General features: G+C 52.2%; 1 protein-coding gene across 6 annotated transcripts in view; it reads right to left on the reverse strand.

Moving 5' to 3' along the window:
- MPPED2 (metallophosphoesterase domain containing 2) overlaps positions 1 to 19,159 on the reverse strand; it is a 170,106-nt gene that overhangs the window by 6,374 nt on the left and 144,573 nt on the right. For all 6 annotated transcript variants that reach the window (XM_070624608.1, XM_070624609.1, XM_070624610.1 and 3 more), the window contains one exon: positions 627 to 742. In XM_070624608.1, the coding sequence (XP_070480709.1) occupies positions 627 to 742 (116 nt within the window). The remainder of the gene's footprint in view (positions 1 to 626; positions 743 to 19,159) is intronic.

The following is a 19,159-nucleotide window of genomic DNA, read 5'->3' on the forward strand; positions in this document are numbered from 1 at the left end:
GATAATCACGTAAGTCAAACAGTCACCATGGGGCAGCCCGGCAGTGCACGGGCCATCTAACCCCGCACGCAGGCCCAGCGCGTCTGTGGGATGAGTGTCTGTGACTTTATGTCCTTACCTAATGCTTTAGCTTAAAAAAAAGAAAAAGGGTTTCTTCACCTTTAATCAGCTCAAACGTTAAACTTTAAAGATCTCCCAGGTCTCACCACTATATAGGCAGGAAAATGAGCTCCTTTGAACAAGAGTTTCCATCGTCTCATTGCCATTCGAAAGCCCCGGGCCTGGGGGGGTCCACGCGTCCCTCCCATTCCCCACCCCCACCCCACGCCCAAGTGAACACCGTTCTTAATATAAATTATCAAGCTCAAAAGACTGGGGCGCTCCACACTCATTTGATTTTCCCTGACTTAACTAAATCAAAAAATTTAATTTCAAGAACACCTGTAAGCCCAGCAGAACTGCTGAGTTTAATTATCATACTGGTTTCTTTAAAGACATTGACTTCTCTTTTTGTATTCGCTTTTTTTTTGGAGGGAAATGATGATGTCCCTGAAGCATTACTCATTATCTCATTAAGCTTCGGAGGAAAGGGTTCTCTGTGACCTAGGACCCCTCTGCTCACTTACCTAGCGGAGGCCCGTGCGTCATGAGGATGTCGACGCCCTCGGGGATGAGGTTCCACTTGTCCAGCAGAGACTGCCCTCTGGGGAGGTTGAAGCCCCATCCATTGAACCACGGGGTCCTTCAGGGGAGACAAGGCACACGGGGTCAGGCCCGCAGAGCCACACGTCCGCTCTGCAATATCTCTCTCGCGCGCGTTCCCCCCCAGTTTGCGATGCTCTCTCTTCCCTTTGTGACAGTTGGCCCTGGCAGCAGGATGCTTTTTTATTGACTGCTTCAAAACCAAAGCGTCTGAAAGCAAGCGTGCAGCCTGCAAACTGTTCAGCTAGAAAGGGGCAGGAGAGCCTGGACGGCGGAGGCCTCCCCAGCAGAGCTCTGTCAAATCCTAACAATGCTTTCTCTTCCCCCAAATCGCAGTGCTTCCTAAGATGCCCAGCCCAGATCCAGGCCATCTCCACCCTTCCTGCAGTGCCTCAGGGCTAAGAAACCCCTCAGCCTCCTTCCTTCCCTCTGTCACCGGGGAACCGCTTGCCCAGGGGGAGTCTCACTCAAGTCCTTGGAGAGAAGGACGAGGGCTCCGCAGGCAGAAACCTCTGCCCTTGGGGATGCTCTGAGACCCTGGACTGAGAAGGCCGCAAAAATCCAGGGGCTCCGAGAGAGGTGGAGGAGCACAGGGAACAGAGAGCAAATGCGGGCTTCTCCTCCCGTCACCAAAGGGACGACCAGGGGATGGCCCTGGTCACTCTGGAGCCTACTCTCCTGACACTGAACCTGAGCATTCCTCTCTCACTGCAGCTTCTACTCCAGGAAGGGGTTCTGAGCTCCGTGCAGCATGTAGAAGGAATGGGGTCTTCGTCCAAGCAACAATTAGAGCGTTTCTAATTGGAGCTGAAAATGTCCCTACTATTTATGATAAGGGGAGAACGATCAATTTTTCTCTGCAAATACCACAGGGTAAGTCATATCAGAACAAAGCAGTTCCCAGAGCCGTCCTACTCCCAAACATCTAGATACAACCATTATTTTTTTGCGACTGACTCTCTTCTGTTCTGTAGAAAAATTCCAATTTGCTGGGCACACAGGTCAAGGACAAGGTGGTCAACTCCCCCTTGAACTGCAGCTGCCCCTCCCCGAGCCCGCTGACCAAGGTCGCTGACGGGCGCAGCTAACGAGCGGGTGTGCTGTCACTTACAGCCCAGCTCTCAAGTCTCTGGCCTCAGGAACAGCGACCCCATGTTCCCTTGGGGGTGGACACGTATGTCGAGGCCAGAGGTGAGAGGATGTCCACTGAAAACCCCATGAAAAATCCACCTTACAGGTGAGAACCTCAGGTCCCACTGAGGTGGCTGAGAGAGAACGTTCCAGAGATAAGAGACAGCGTGGCCCCAGCTAGAAAAAGACACAAATGAAAGTACTGACTGGATCCCAACCACCTTCCAGGTCCCTGAGCCAGCCTCTGGGGCTTCCTTAGCGACACCAACCATCGTCAAAGCGATCAGGCAGTGAGTGCTCAGTCGGCATCGAGGACCATCCTACACTTTATTTGTATCAACACAACAAACACACGAGGTGGGGACTGCTGCCAACCCCATTTTACAGAGGAGGAAACTGAGGCACAGAGAGGTCAAGTAAACACCACCAACAACCTGGATATGACTCGAGCAGTCTGGTTCACACACCCATGCTCCCGACCACCACGCAGCCCCTCTTCTCAGAGACAGGCTTCCTGAGTTGTCTGACCACCTGCTCTGGCTGAGCCTCTCCTGTTCTCTTTCAAGTCTGAGTGTCTCGTTGCCTGAAGCCAAATGAGCTCTGAACAGGGTAACGTATCAGCTGCATGGTTCTGAAATCCAGCAACAAGAGGGTGGGGTGGACCCCAGGGGTTTGGCCGGCCTGGCTCCTCCCCCTTCTGAATTTCCTCTGGAGAGCCTCTCCCTCCCCACTCGGTGCACAGGGCTCTGCAAAGGCGACTCCTCCTGTTCTAGTATCTCCCTGAACAGGGACTGGTCCAGGGATGTGCGTGCGACCCAAGCAATGCTCAGGATTTTGCTGGTGCTCTCCAAAAAGACGTCATGGATCCCTCTCTGGGATCCTGGGTTTGGAGGACTCTGTAAGCGTCGAGTGCCTGGGAGCTGTCCCAGCCACCGTGCAGACAGCCGGTGCCTGGGAACCAAACCAGCACAAAGAAAGCTGAGCAGAGAAATGGAGGGCCCTGATGACCTTGTTGGACACCTGGATCCAGCTCTGCCTGAAGCCAAACGCACTTTTCTTTCCAAGTATATAAGCCAATAAAATCCTTTTCTTTTTATTAGCTTGAGTTAGACCCTGTTTCTGCAACTGAGTCAAAATTATTTAGTGTGAAAATGACCTCTGTATTTATGATAGGCAATAATGTGTCCCCTCCCCCAAAGATGTCCATGTCCTAATCCTGGAACATATATTATCTTATGTGGCAAAGGGGAACCAAGGATGCACAGAGCTCAGGAGGTAAGCAGCTGACCTTAAAACAGGGAGATTATCCTGGATTATCCAGGTGGGCCCAACATAATCACATGGGTCCCCAGGAGGGGAGGGGGGGCAGAAGAGGAGATGGCCGTGATGCCATGTGGGAAGGACTCAATCTGCTGTAGCCGGCTTTGAAAGTGAAGGAAGAGGAGCACGAGCCAAGGAATGCGGGCTGCCTTGAGCAGCTGGAAAAGGGAAGGAGAGAAAGTGAAATCTCTCATGGACCCTCCAGAAAGGAATGCGGCCCTGCCAACACCTGGATCTTAGCCGGGTGAGACCAAGTTGGGCTTCTGACCAACACGTTGTAAGGTAATAAAGATGTGTTGTTTTAAGCCACTAAATTTGTGGTGTTCGGTTACAGCAGCAATAGAAATTAATTCAGCAGCTAAGACGTCTGTGCTGGCTATAATACTCAGGGCCTGTGAGTGGCCTGGGCCTTGCTTGGTACACGGCACCCATGCCATCGACACAGCCCTTCCACGGCCACACAGCTGGCTTCTCAGCAGCCTGTGGGGGGCACCAGGCATGGCAGGCCTGGGAAAACGCCAGGCAGACTCCCGCAGACTCCTTCGTCCCTCCCCCTCATTCCTGCCCACTCCAGGACTCCCTGCCTTCAGGTTCTTAGACATTTTCATTCGAGTCTAAAATAGGGCTTTCCTAGTCTGGGATGCCTGTCCTGCCCCCTCATTTTACAATGACTATTTTTCCAAGACTTGTCTTAAAAGTAAAAAGAAAAAAAAAAAATTGGCTCAGAACCCATGAAAAGTCAGTGAGCTTTCTGGCGTGAGGGAGAGAAAAATAAGCAAAAACATCTGTTTTCCTAGATTTTGAAAACAAGCTTCTGGGCCTATGGTTTCTGTCTGAACATCAAATAAAGGACGGTTTGAGAGTCGGAGCACACCCAGGGAGCCGGGACAATGAGGGGTCTGACTGCACTGCCAGAGTCTGTCCGGGCCGTCGTCTCCCAAGGCCCAGGACATCCCAGGGGCTTCCAGAGTCAAAGCCACAGGACTTAATTCTTTCAGCCTGTCCAGTTCCCCTCACAGAGTTTTCTCTGGGAACCCACAGTCCTATTCCCCCAGGAAATGCTCAGTTTTATAAGTGCTCTGCGAAAGATTAAGACAGGCCCATGGTCTACAGGCACCACAAATTTAATTTGGTTAATGTTAAGCTTGTGACGAAATCCAGAAGTTTGCAAGCTATGGGTAAACTTTAAAAATGTTTGGTTTCTTATTTTGACTCAAACCTGCATGTGTATGAGAGCAAGAGAGAGGTTGAGTTATAGGAAAAGGGACCTTTGTCAAGTCCTTGATAAGCTTTACATAGGGTTCTACACAGACTATAACACTTAATTCCTCAAGACAGTCTTGCGTTAGATACCATCAGCTCTATTTTCAGATAAAAAGCCTGAAGTCAGCGCTATGGACCAGCTTGTTCATGCTCCCAGGACTGGTAAGTGGTGGAACCAAGATCTGAACCCAGATCGGCCGGCTTCAAAGCCTGTGTTCTTCCTCTGCATGACGCTGAACTAAAGCCTCTGGCCCAGTTTTGGTTTTGGCTTTCATACACCTAAGTGGAAACCAGGGCTACAGTCTCTCAGGCTGTGCACTGCACAGCTTCAGAGGGGGCTGCGGCATTGCGTAATCAAGCTGGCCCTTGGTAAAAACGGAGAGTGACCTCGACAATGCTGTTAGGGCTTTTCTGGGATGCTTTCTGCCCCTCTCGATCCTCCAGGTAAATCCTTTTCCATGAGACAGTGGCCAGGCAAGGGGAAAGGCAGCCCACTGATGGGTTCCAGAATCATCCCAGCATGTGTAATAAATGGGGCACAGGGAAGTGGGGAGACCCGTGTGCTAACTCACCCTGGCATCAACTCACTGACTCACATGGACCTTAGATAAGAGAAGGACCCTCAGTGGGGCAGTTTCTTCACCCGATAAACGAATGAGGGGATGGACTCCATCACTGGATTTCCAGATTGCTTTTGGGGTCACAGAAATCTCACGCAGAGGCTCCATGCCCAAAGCAGGAGCACGCAGGGGCGCTCTCACCCGGGGACGGGGAGGAGGGCTCGGAACCAGCTTGCTCGCTCAGCTGCTCCTCCTTTCTGACCCACACTTCTGAGCACAGCTGGCAAAATCTGGCCCTTGATGATGTCTCTGTGATCTGGAAATCCTAGCATTCTGCAATTCCGCACAGACTATCAATGTGCTGAGTAAATGCTGTGAATTGCTCTCGATGAATTACCTAAATGGCCTGTAAGGGACCCGGTCCAGCATGGGAGAGGGAAGTGCACAGAGCAGAGACCAAGCATGTCAGCATCAATGAATAACGCTTTATCCAGTTGAGTTTCAGCCCGAAACACAAAACCCCAGCACTGAGCCCATCAGGGGTTCCCTGGAAAATTTGTGTTCAGCCAACCCCCAGCGCCCACAATGGGTTCTGTTCTGTAGCCGTGGGGGGTGAGGGGAAGAAGGAAGGCAGGATCCAGGGAAACAATGTCTGCTGCCGCCACCAAGGACTTAATAATTAGCTGTGACCAACAAACACCACATGGGAACCAACTTGGCAGAAACTGTTCCGCAAAGCACCCTATCACACACAGTGGGCTGGTTGGGGCCGTGACCCACCCCTCATCAGGGGAGTAGAGACCCAGGAAGGTGGGGGGACTTGAGCCGCCTGGAGCCACAGCTGGGTGGAAGCGGGGCTGCTTTCAAGAGCCTGCCCGTGGTCTCGGGATGACAGGCCCTCGGCCTCTCTGGGCAGAAGGTCCAGGGGCAGGCGCTCTGGGAGCCAACACAGGCAGGATGTGTTCCAGACAGTTGGTGCAAACAGGTTGTCTCCGTGGAAGCAGGCTGAGACGGAATGGCTGCAAAGGTCACCTGTGTTTGCAGCACACGGCACCGGGCACAGGCAGAAGGGAGCTGCCGGCCGTGAATTGAGGGCTGGGCAGGGCAAGGCTGTGCTCCTGCCGACCACAGCGGGGGCTGGGCATGCCCCAGGGAGGCGGGATCTGAAAAGCGAAGTTGGCACTTGTTCTCTTCCGGTGGCTCCTCAGGTCCATGGCCTGGCGCTGGTCAGGGTCCACACTCTCCTGGGACACACGGTCCCGGGCAGGCCGCACGGTGAAGACTCAGGATTCTTATGGATGGTCTTCTGGGCACCTCCTGCGAAGAGGAAGGCTGGGAAGCAAGTGGGCTCCCCCGGGATTCCGCACGGGCGCTGAGAAGGGGCTGGGCGAAGGGCTCAGAGCCGGGGTGGCCACTAGGCCACTCAGAGCAGTGAGACCCTGGGGCTGTGTGTGTAAATGCTGGCCGGTCTTGTTCTGGAGGCAGTCTTGCGCCAGCATGGGTGAGAGAGTCAAACAGACCCATGTTGGTTCCAGCCCCAGGTCTGCTACTCACTCACAAGCTTCTCTGACCCTCAGTTTCCTCATCTCTCAAGCAGAAACAGAGTATCTGCCTGTGTGGATACAGCGCGATCATTGATGTAAAACTTCGGCAGAGTACTGGTACAGTGGTAACGTGTAGCTTTTTCTTTTTTTTGAGGAAGATCAGCCCTGAGCTAACATCTGTGCCCATCTTCCTCTACTTTATATGTGGGATGCCTGCCACAGCATGGCTTGCCAAGCGGTGCCATGTCCGCTCCTGGGATCCAAACCGGCGAACCCCGGGCTGCCAAAGTGGAATGTGCGCACTTAAGCACTGCACCACCACGCAGGCCCCAACGTGTAGCTTTTAAATGATATATCTTAGCATATACACATGTATATATCATAGACGCTCCTGCTCCAGACCCTGGAAAAGTCTCCAGAGAACAGGCAGCATCAAGAGATGGCTAGGTGGAGCCTGACGTCCTCGGCTGATCACTGATCAAACGGCACCTCCCCCACTCACTCCTGAGTGGAAGTTTTTCAGGAAGGACTGTGTGTGCCAACTCCGGGAAGGAGGGACACAGGGCCTCACGGGAGTCAGGGCCACTCAGCAGCCAGCACAGGTGCTTGGACTCAGACAGGCTCTTTACTGGAAGGAGGTCAACGGAGGAGGGTACTTTGGGTCCTGGGAATATTGATAATACAGGGCTCAGAGAGGCTCACGGGAGGGATGGACAAGCTGCTAATCAACGCCATCCCACCCGCGGGTACCTTCATTAAACAAAACTCAGAAACTGGGCCCCTTCCACAGGCGCTGTCTCTTCTCAGTGGTGATGCATCAGAAGGGCACCCTTGCTCCCAGCCGCCAAGGCCCTCACCTCTCCGCCCACGTCACCCTGGGTCCACGAGGAGCTAACTTACCCACGGCTGGGGAAAGCCACCCACCCTTCACAGCGTGTCCCTGTGCCATGAAGCTGCCACGATGCCTGCTTCTCAGCTCCCGATAGCTCGGCCCTCCCCTTACCGCACCAGCTCCCCTGCAGCAGCCTTGTCATCCTCAGCACCCAGACGGAAGGCAGACACCTGCCCGCTCCCCTCCTCACCTCTCCGCCTCTTCTTAGCTCTGGAGTTTGCTGAAGATGCCTTCTGCCCCAGGACCCTCCCCCGGTCAGCCTGGAAGTCACTCCTGCGCACAATTAAAAGACGTCTTGCGTTAGCCCACGGAGGAACATCACAGCTCGGGCAGCGAAGTGACACTCACACCAACTGACCTCATGAGGAGAGGGAGGGACAGTTTAACTTCAGGGCAGCATGTGCCTGGTGCAGCCGTGGGGGAGCCGCCCGGCGAGCCAGCCCCGCTGCCCGGAAGGGCGAGCCGGCTGCTCGGCGCAGCTGCCCAAGCCCGACTCTCACCGTGACTCTGGTCTGGGTCTCCTGTGACGAGGTCCTCGGGGTGAAGAGAGACCCTGTTCCGATGAAGGGCACGTCTGGGTGAATCATGTGGTCTGGGTGCAGTGGACAGGACACGAACCAGTCAGACCGAGGTGGTCACCCGAGGCCAGGAGCTGTGAACGGGGCTGCGTGCGAGGGCAGCAGACCCTGCCGTCTGTACAAACTCACCAACCGTGGCCCTTTTTGCCACTACTTAGGAAGGAGCGTCAGAACGAAGCCTCTCCTACCCATTTTCCTTTCCCCTGATAGAAAGGATGTGGTGGAAGCGGAGTCTGCTTTACGGACTGAGGGAAAAAATCACTACGCCCTGTTTTTGAGCTTTATGTGCCCTGTATTATTACAAATAAGTGTCTGCCTGGCCCTCCCAAGCACACCTGCCTTTAATCTCAACAACTTCACAGCAGGAGGAGGGCGAGCTCCACCCCGTTCCCTTCCCGTGGGGGCTGTGAGGGGGATGATGCCCATCCATCACGCGGGCAGCATGACGGGCGGAGGAAAGACCGTGGCGGGACTTCTGCCTTGTAAGGCAGGTGACGCACCTTTGGGACATGCCCTGGTGCTCCCGAAGCCGCCCTTTGTAAATTTGTGGCCGAGGAAATCAGAGGACTGGGTAGCAGGGAGCCCTGACCAGAGTACGAGGCCTGCACTGACGTGAACCCCAGCAGGGAGAACTCCTCAGGGAGGGGCACCACAGCACCTCGTCCGGGGGGACAGGAACAGGAGGCCCAGTGGGCAGAGAGAAGCAGAAAAGAAAAGCAGCGTCCATCCTTTTGTCCTTGGCGGTATTTTTTATTGTGGTAAACGATCTCGTTGTTAGCGCAGTTGAGTGGGTTCCGACTACTAGCGCCCCGTGCACAGCACAGGAACCCTGCCCGGTCCCTCTGCTCCATCCTCTTGCCTCCCGGAGCTTTATCAGACAACGCTCCGCTGCTATTCATACGGTTTTTGTGGCCGATTTTTCCAAAGTTGGGCCAGGTCCTTCTTCCTAGTCTGTCTTAGTCTGGAAGCTCTGCTGAAACCTGTCCACCATGAGTGGGAAACCATACACAACATGAAATTTACCATTTTAGCCATTTCTAAAGGGTATAATTCAGTGGCATTAAGTACAGTCACAATGTCGTGCAAACATCACCACTTTCCAGCCCCAGAACTTGTTCATCAGCCCAAACAGAAGCTCTGCACCCACTAAACAACAGCTCCCACCCCCCGCCCCCCGTCACCACCATTCTACCGTCTATTTCTATGGCCGTGACTGCTCCAGGCGACTCGCTAAGTGGACTCACGCCGTACGCGTCGTTTTCGGGCTGGCTTATTTCATTTAGCATAATGTATTCAAGGTTCATGCGTACTGTACATGTGTCAGAAATCCATTCCTTTTTATGGCTGAATAATAGTCCATCGTATGGGTGTACAGCACTCATCTTTTCATCAAGGTTTCTGAAAGTCTAGGATGTGCCAAGAACTAAGCCTGGCCACAGGGAGACGTGGATGATAAGTCTGAGCACAGTTACTGGCTTGAGAGCCCCGTGCGGACAGGCTCGGTGTGTACTTCTGGGCATTTACTCATTCAACAGACGACCTGGATGCCTGTTATGAGCCAGGTTCTGGCAAGGCAGGTGCTGGGAAAGCAAGCCTGAACACAGTTTCCAGGGTGAACCCACAGCTCACCATTTCATAGGGAAAACTTAAACTCTGGCCTCTAACTAACCTAATTCTGAGGAACTTGGGGAACATCAGGATGATCTGAGAATTAATCCAGCAATTCCAGGGGAAGCCCGACCCTCAGGCCAGGAGGTGAGCTGGGGTGTTCCTGGCAGGACTTTTAGGGGGAGGTGTCCTTCTATTTCCTCCTGCATGCTCCTTAATAGGGCTCTGCAGCTAAAACCAGGCACGCAAAACACAAAACCACATCCTCCCAGAGATGGAGCCTGCGACGGCCGCGTGCGTCACACGCCTGGCTGGCTCGAGCACAGGACCAACAGAACGGGGTGGGGGTGGGGCAGGAAGGGTGCCAAGTTGTCAGGCAGCCCCACAGAGCACCTGCATGGCCCTCGCCCCCTCCTGCCCTGCAGACATGGCACAGAAACTCAGCACTGGAGAGTGTCTTTCCAACTCGGATTTCCCAAAGGTGCAGGAAAAAGGGGGAAAGTGGGCGCAGAATCAGCTAGATTTTGTTTTGTTACATAGTGAACTCTTAAGAATTGATGTTAGACAGGGATGGACCGACGAAATCTCCACCCCCAAAGAGAGGATAATCCAATATTTTATTATGTTTAGTTTGGAATGCGTCCGTGTGAGTGTCCTATTGCACATTTACATTGCTAATGTTGGTTTCCTTTTATACTATTTCATGTTCTAGGGCATGAGAGGGACAGAACTGGGGGGACGGGGCTGGTCAAAGAGGTGCCACCCGAAAAATTGACCCAAAGTGGACAAGAAAATACCCCGCAGCCATTCGCGAAACATAGCAAGGAAGAGTGGGAGCTCGATGACCTCAGGCTCGTTCACCACTGTGTCCGCAGTGCCTGGCACAGAGCAGACGCTTAAGTATTTGTCAACTGAGTCAAGAATGAGTCTGTAACTTCATGAGAAAATGTGTATTCCCTGATGGTCAGTGGAAGGCAAAGTATTAGTTTGCAGATCAGTATGAATTCAAGCAGGTAAAACATGCTGAGGAAAAAGAGACAGACCAAGACGCTGAGTGGTTATCTCGGGGGGTGGGGGGGAAGAAGATTGGGGATGATTTTTTTCCTTCTTTCTATTTGTCTATTATTTTCTACTTTTTCTATACTGCCTGTATATCATTTGGGAAGAAAAAGTTCTCCAGTGTAAACACCTCCATACAGCCACATGCCAGCTGAGGGCGGATGGAGAGAGGCGGGAATCCGGGATCTGCTGACACTGCTGTGTGCCTGTAGGGCAGCTCCTGCCAGGGGCTGCAGACCCCGGTTCTGCGGCACTTGGGCTCAGGAAGCTGATGGAGCGCTTGCCTTCTCTCTCTCCTCTCCCATCACCATTCGTGCGGATGGAAAGGCGTCTTCAGCAGCAGGAGTCTTTAATCAGTGGAGGAACACGACATTCACTGTGCCTTCCACACGCGTTCGCTGAGGCATCTGCTGTGTGCCGGGCACGAGCGCCGTGGTGGCGGCTCAGCTTCCGTTTCATGGGATAATTTCAGTTTGTGTAGATAATGTTATCTAACTGCGGAGTACTCTCCTTATTACAGATCATTCTCATGTTTATTCGTTCATAATACCCTGAGTAGGGGGCAAGGTACTAATTTTAGAGAAAACGCTGTACAGAAATAGGAATTTTAATAACTTCCCCAAAGTCCCACAGCTGATGGGGCATGGACCCAACTTCCTAGTACACAGGGTTAATACTCAGGTTTGGGTTCAAATTCCCACTGCTCTCCATTTAGCAATGGGACCTTGGGCGAGTCCATCTTCTGATCTCAGTTTTCTCATCTATAAATTGCAGACAACGACACCAACCACCCAGGTTTGCTGTGAGGACCAAAGGGGAGCAGGAGAGCGTCTGCCTTGTATTAAGAAGTTATTAAGAATTAGACGTCACTCTTGTCATCGCCATCATGGATGTTAATATCATTTTAAATATCAACATCACCAACCCATTGGTTTTTGTTCCCTAATTTATCTTCTTTGCATCCCCACAAAGTGCACTTCTCTCCGTTTCTCAGATTTAGAAGGTAGATACAAAGAACAGAGCAGATCTCTCTTGAAGCAATGAGCAATGGCTTAAGATCCAGGTGGACCAGCTTCGGAAACAGGAAGGCCTGACTCGGAGTCAGAAGACCCAACGCCCACTGACATGCTACATAACCTGGGCAAGTAAGCTCTCAGCTCTCCTGCTCCCTTAGCTGTGCAGCCGGGACGGCAACGCCCTTGAAGCTCAAAGGCTGCCAACCAGATGCCCGTCTGAGTGAGTGGAAACCAAAGGGAAGCGCCCTCTGACCAAGTGTCTTCTCATCCCCATGTCACCGGCCTGCTGGTGCTGTTTGAAAAGCTCAGAGGAACTGGAATAAGTGAGGAGTAGGTCAGATCTAAGTTAAAGTGTTGGTCCCCGTTTATCTACCATTTTGGCTCTACACGGCTAGTTTCTGTCCAGACCGATTTACTAAAGAGAGAAAACTGAGACTTCACACTGGCAGTGCACACAATCCAAGGAAGGAGGGAACACTTAAGCTGCCCCTTCCACGCAGAGGCTGGAGCGAGCACAGATCCTGGGGTCTCCCTCACTGTGGGCCAGCCAACCACATGTTAGCGACTGGGATCCAGGGCAAGGCCCACCAGCCCGCCCGCCGTCTGCCTGGGACAACGAGACGGTCACAGGCAAACTGTTCTCTCCTCTCTCTCTGCCCACTAAAAGTGCTCTGGGCTCTGAAGGCTCAACCCACATATTCCCCAAGAAGCCGCCCCCATCCCCTGAGCACGCCATTTAACTGTCACTTGTGGCATTTCCCACACTCTGCACTGTCACTGGATTCTATGTGTTTTTACTTATTTCCCACCTCATCCCAACAAGCATGTGAGTCAAACCTGTGTTATGGGAATGTCTGTTTCCCCCAGCTGACTGTGAGCCACGTCCTATTTATACTGGGGTCCCCAAGATCTAGCACAGTGCCTGATACATAACAGATGTCAAGAAAACATTCTTAACAATGAAAACAGCGGGAGAGTCTAGAGTGAGTGCCCCGGGGAGCGATCCAGGTGGTGCGTGAGCCTAGGGGTTAGAGCGGCCCAGACAGGCCAAGGTGTGGGTTTTTACACAGCAAAGCCACTTAAAACATTGGACTGTGTGCCTCACAGGCCTGTGCTGCCAAATAGGAATCACTGCGTGGTCTGGAGCACCCGACACCTGGCTGCCTGCGCTGAGACGCATCATCAACCTGGAACACACACCGTATTTTGGACACTTCCTACAAAAAAAGAACGTAAAAATATCTTCATTTTTATATTGATTACATGTTTGAATGATAGTGTTTTGGACGTATTGGGTTAAATAAAATATATTATTAAAATGAATTTTAAGTTTTTTCACCTTTTAATGAGGCACACTTAAAATCACAATGCGGTTCACGTTACACTCAGATGGACGACACTGTCGCAGGCAGACAAGTGTTTGGCCCGTATTCAGAAATCCCTCTGTAGGGATTCTGTCCTAATGAAATAATCCACAAGTAAGTAAAAATGCCACCCACAAAGTTGTTCACTCCAGTGTTATTTATAAGAGCAACATATTGGAAACAAGTATCTCCTGAACTCTGCATAAAAATAAGAATGGTTAAGAAAATCACCATTATTGGAATATCCAATCAAATGTGCATCATGCAAGTACTACTTATCAAGACTAGGCAGCAACACACAAAATCCTTAAGACACAACATTGCCTGAAAGAGTCGGCTCACAGCGCACAGAGTCTGAGCGGGGGCATTCTCTCCTCCACTCATTACACTCCTGCTGAAAGACTATACACAGCAGGGTCTGTATTACAGGGAGATCAGAACTGGAAATGAAAAGAGATGGAGAGACAGCCAGCTGTGTGTGCAAATGGAAATCTACGCCAGGTGAGAGGGCCATCTGACGGAGGTCACACCTAAGCTTTTCTGGGATGAGCAATGACTGGGAAAAACGTGACAAAAACCAAGAAAGTTATTCTTTTGGTCAGGGGCCATATGGGCTTTTCCTTGGATTCCCAAGCTTTCTTGGAATTTTACTGTAAAAAGCAGAGTGGAGGCCAGCAGCTGACTCCAGGGCTCACGGCGAGCCTCTGGCACTGAGCAGGTGTGCGCTGTCGGCTCAGAGAGCACTGGGCGTTTTAACAGCCGACTCTGGAGTGAGGCCTGTGTCTGGACCAGCGCTAACAGCTCCTGCTGCACCTCTCAGTCTTGGTGTGCCCATCAGTCAAACGGGGATAATCACAGCAGCCACTCCATCGGGACATTGTGGAGAAAATTAAATGAAATAATCCACGCAAAGTTCTTGGCGGGGTTCTTTGCACTTAATAAGCCTTAAATAAATGTTGACTTTATTATTACGATTGTAAAGATTAGAGGAACAGTATTATATATAATTGATCAGGAAGACACAGCAGAGGGGGGAACCCCCCTGCTCCCAACACCACATTCTAGATGTGCTGGTTCACCTGCTTCTGTTTCTAGATCTATCACAGCCATTGAACTTACTCAACCAAGGTTTCTTCTTCGTTTTTATTGCCTTGAAGAATGATGAAATAATAAACGTGCTGAAATTATAAGTGTTCTGTATAACATGATAGTGAAGGAATTTAACCAGAGAAGTATTTAGGTCTGCTGTCTCTCACTCAGCAGCATAATTCCTATAAAAGCCAGACTCTGCTCTCTTCCACTTCCACTGCCCCCCCCCCCCGCCCCCCCCCACCCCCAGCAGGTTACGCATTTGGTTCCAATCTACTCAGTGAGAATATTAAGCACAATTTATCAATCTCCAGGTGACCTTTCATTAGTCAAAAGCAAAAGCAGGTCAATTGTTTTGTTGTTTCTTAAAGAGCTGCTGATGAATTCAAGAAATTTTGAGAAAGAAACATTTCATTTTTCTGATACTCAGTCCTGTTCTTTCTCTAATAGGAGACTAAGCAAGTTTGCCTGAAAACAGACTCTTTGTTCTATAAATAGAACATTATTCAAGGTTTTTTAGAGGTGTCTGCTAAAAATAAAGAGGCTTACAGTTTACTTCTTTATAGCTTTCAAAACAAAACAAAACGGCCCGAGCTCAACTAAACGTGTTATATTTCTATTTTCAAAGGTATCTTTGTGTGAGCCAGAAATGAAATTCCCCAGAAATTAGATTTTCTCTGTTTAGACAAGGTGTGCCTACGTACTGACACCATCACTGGGTTTTTTTGACACTGGAGTGTTTTATTTTGTTTTTTCAAACACATGCCCCAGAATGAACTGGATTTTCTCCTCCCCTCCTGCAAAGCACTCACACAGCCCCGCTTGGCAAACCGCTGACGCTGAGGAAGGCAACAACCATTTTGATGCAGAAGTGCTGGCTGTTTGCTCACAAATTAACAGCATTACTTTGAAGCTGAATTCACTGGTCCCCGAATTGTGACCTGTCTGTTCCAAACCGTTCCTGATTGGCACCCGTCAAGTATCGTGGCATAGAAACAGTGCCAGGTTCCCAGGGAAGTCCCCGGAGCCAGGCGGATTCATGTGACGACTAACACACGACGACAACGACGGCACCAAAGCGCCACACCGCCCAGAACAACAGGAACTTGGAAACAGGCCTGGTTTTCAGCTCGGGACGCCGGGGACCCATTGCTCTCTGCCTCAGTGGGATGGAGGCCCCCGGCCTCCAGGTCAGTGGTGGTTCTGGGGCCACGGGCGGAGACTGCGAGTTGGACAGGAGTGAAGGAGGGCTCCTGTGTGACTCGGCAGGGCCGTGTTTCCCCTCCCGTGTCCAACCGTCGACCTGCTGAGACCAGATCACAACGGCTCCACAGTCACATGAGTCTGAGAGGCGCTACTCCATCCCCCCCACACTGGGGGGTTGGTGACCACCACCACTGACGTCAAGGCCCTGAGCAGCCCCCAGAAGAGAAGTGTTTCAGCTGATACAGCTGAACAGGCTCCCAACGCGAGGTCCCCAGGCACCTGCCACTTTCCTCTGCAAAACCCGCTGGCCACAGCTCACGCGGGGCGGGCACTGTTCTGAGTACTTTCCACACACGAAATCATTTAACGCCCACACCTCCCTCTGAGGTGGAGGATGAGATGAACCTTGATTTATGGGTGTGGAAACTAAGGCAGAGAGCAATGAGAGGTTTGCAAAGTTACACGGAGACCCGTGTTTACTCATGAACCCTGCAAACCCATCCCTGGAAAGTCCTGCAGGAAGCTGTTCTGCGGTCCAGCAGGAGGCCCAGGCCCGGAGGGCCCTGCCCTGCCTCGCGGTAGTCCCACTCCCGCGTCCCAGCCCGGGTCTGCAGTAGCTGGATCTGGATATTTGCTAGGGTTACAAGTCTCCCTCTCTCGCAGCAGACAAAGACAAGGTCTAAGGCGGGTCTTCACTCAGACACCTGAGGACAGAGCCCTCCGCTCGCAGAGGGCCCAGCTCACACCGTCCCAGTGCACCCATCTCCTCCAGCACTCTAACAGGTTATGGCAAACGCAGCACCTTAAAACAATGTGGATTTATTCTCCTGCAGTTCTGGAAGCCAGAAGTCCGAATCCGTCTCCTGTGATGGGAGTCAAGGTATCGGCAGGGCCGAGCTCTTTCGGAAACTCTAGGGGGAATCCATCTCTTCGCCTTCTCCAGCTTCTGGTGGCCGCCCACATCCCTTGGCTGCTGGCCCTTCATCCCTCTGCGTCTTCTCTCAGCTCGACCTCCTGCCCCTTTCTCCTTAGGACCCTGTGATTACACTGGGCCCACAGGGAAGATCCAGGATAACCTCCCCACCTCAAGGGCCTCAGTATAATCACACCTGCAAAATCAGTTCTGCTGTGGAAGGTGACCCCAGAGGCTCTGATGAGGGGTTGTGACGAGGACATCTCTGGGGGCCATTATTCTGCTGACCACAGCGGTGCTGCGCTGATGGAGGCCTGAAGAGTAAATCGGGGGCCTGAAGTCAGCAGGGATGGGAGGGGGGAGATGGAGATTCCCGGGGGCCCCCAGCTCCACCGCCGGGGAGGGGAAGAGACAAGGTCCTGAGGCTTTTCCCTGCCCCGTCAGCCCCCTTGATCATTGCCAGCTCAGCGACAGGGCCCTGGCCAGGGGAGACGAACGCAGAAGGCAGGGCTGTATTCTCGAACGGGTGTGTGCTCGTCCCCGGGGGCATGTCCTACGCTGGGAACACCCGAATCCACAGATCATCCTGATTTATCACTCCTGAGCAACAATTTTCCTTAAAGATGTTGAGATTTTTTTTAAAACTGAAAGCAGGATTTTCGTAAAATCACATGCCCAGGTATATTTCTCGTTCTGCTTAAAAACAACACTTTCTAAGTCTTCCTGTTGTCAGGGTGTATGGAGATTACAAAATCCACCTGTAACGCTGACAGCAACATGTAAATAAATAAAGCCTGAGAGACGCGAGGTCCAGGCCGGGCCCACAGGCAGTGTTCAGTGAGCGTTAGAATTCGATTGGGTTGTCGTTTCTCCACCACGACCAGAACAATTACAGGGTCACATGCCAGGTGCTTTCCATACACCAGCCCCTGTCAGCCTCCCAACCACCCTGTGAGGTGGAGCCGGTGTTCCTCCGTTTACAGGTGATGGAGCGAGGGCTACAGCGTTCAGCCACTGGATCAGGGTCATGCATCAGACTGTCAAAGTCGGAACCCAGACTGTTGGCCTCCAGAGCCCCAGCTTCAGCATCTCCACTTCTCCTTCGGGGCTGCTGCCTGGGCCTCTGTGGGCCAGCGACACGTCACACCACAGGTTAGTCAGCTGGCAGAACTTCAGGGCGAGTTTCAAGGGGCTCTTGTTGAAAGGCTTTCTGAGCTTCCAATTCTGCAAAGAACACTTTTCTGCTTACTTCCTGGTTGGTGATGGCGTTTCAGAGAGTGAGGGAACCAGAACCTGCGTCCCCCACTTGCCTGCAGCCACCTCCCTCTCTGTCTGACGACACACCGTCTCCTGTGTGGACTGGCCACCGCCTGTAGCCAACCCTTTACCTTCTTCTCAAAGCCTTTTAAGGAACAGAATCAAAAGTGGCACTGTGTGGCTTTTTCAACAATTGGAAATTTCTGGGAGTCAGATTTTTGCTGGTCTCTCCCTAAAACAGAAAACTCTGAACCAGCAGAACAGTGACATCCAATGACAATGACTCTGCATCTGGAAGAAAACCTAATGTTACACACGAACTTTGTGGCGCTTCTGAGGATTCTGGCTCAGTGCGCCACACAGAAAGACAGGACACACGTGCTGAAACCTCATGAGGGTGGAGGCCAGAAGCTCTGCGCATCCCATGAGCTTGGGGGCCCACCCTCCTCTCTTCCCTGGACTGCAGCCTCCCTCGGGTCTGCGAGCTGGGAGTAGCTGGGGTGGATTTCCACCTCCGCCTCCACCAACGACTTGTCAGCCCCCGTGTGCACCCACGCAGGATCCACTGAGAGCGAGAGCAGGGACTGGGGCTCAGGCCGCTGTGTAGAAACCCCACGGTTTCCCCCGACAAGACAGAACAAAGGGCTCAGGAACGCGTGCCCAGCAGCACATGGGACAAAGACACAGTGGTCAGGCACCATGAGGCTGGCTTGTAAGCCTGCTTGGAATGACCACAGTTGTGTCCCCTGCAGTAGGTCCCTGGCCCCTTTATCGGTGTCCCTTCCTCTGCCATCAGCAGGCCTAGGGCTGAGGCTCCACATGTCTGTTGCTACCTGACGCCATCATCCGCTGACTGAAATAATGTGCAAGTCCACTTACGAGTCCCTGAACTCCAGCGTCTGTCTTGCTCTCCAAGCTTGAGCTCCTCGAGGGGTGGTGTTCTTGTTGTGGCTGGATCTCCAATGCCTGCCTGATCAGACACTTGGTAAGTATTTGTGGAATGCAAGGACGATTCTGGGACAGCGCAGTGGTCCTCAGACTTTGCAGGGCAACAGCATCATCCGAGGGCCCCTCCACAATCTGGCAGGTCCAGGGTGGGGCCTGAGAATGTGCATTTTCTAAGCAGGTCCCTGGTGCTGCTGGTGGGGAGGTCCTGGGACCAGAGTTTGAGGAGCCGGACGGTGCTGGCTCCGATTCCAGTTGTCAGCTCACGTCACCTCTCTGGGCACCACTTTCCTTGTCTGTAAAAGTGTAGATCCACGGAAACCTGCCTCACAGATTCCTGTACGTGAAACGCATCCGACAGGGCCTGGGCCGTCCTGAACCATGGGTCTGCTACTATTATTGGGAGATTTTCAGTCTGTCTGTATTAGTTCTTTCAACGACAAAATGAGTCTGTATGATCTGGAAATCCTGCATCTCACCGCGAGAGTTACTCTCACGCTGGGCTCACGTTTTCCTCATTAAGGTCTGTGTGGGTTTCGGCCTCTGCTGAGAAACTGAGAGAGATCTCTCACTTCATAAGTCAATGCACCTTTAGACTTTTAAGGTGAGCACTGTATTTTCCAAATCAGGCAACACCTGGGTTCCAGCGATAAATAAAGATGTCACATCCTGCCTAGAGATGGGCCACGATGGTCATCTCTGGATGGTCAAG

This window comes from Equus przewalskii, chromosome 6, assembly GCF_037783145.1.
Source record: "Equus przewalskii isolate Varuska chromosome 6, EquPr2, whole genome shotgun sequence".
Classification (NCBI taxonomy): Eukaryota; Metazoa; Chordata; class Mammalia; order Perissodactyla; family Equidae; genus Equus; species Equus przewalskii.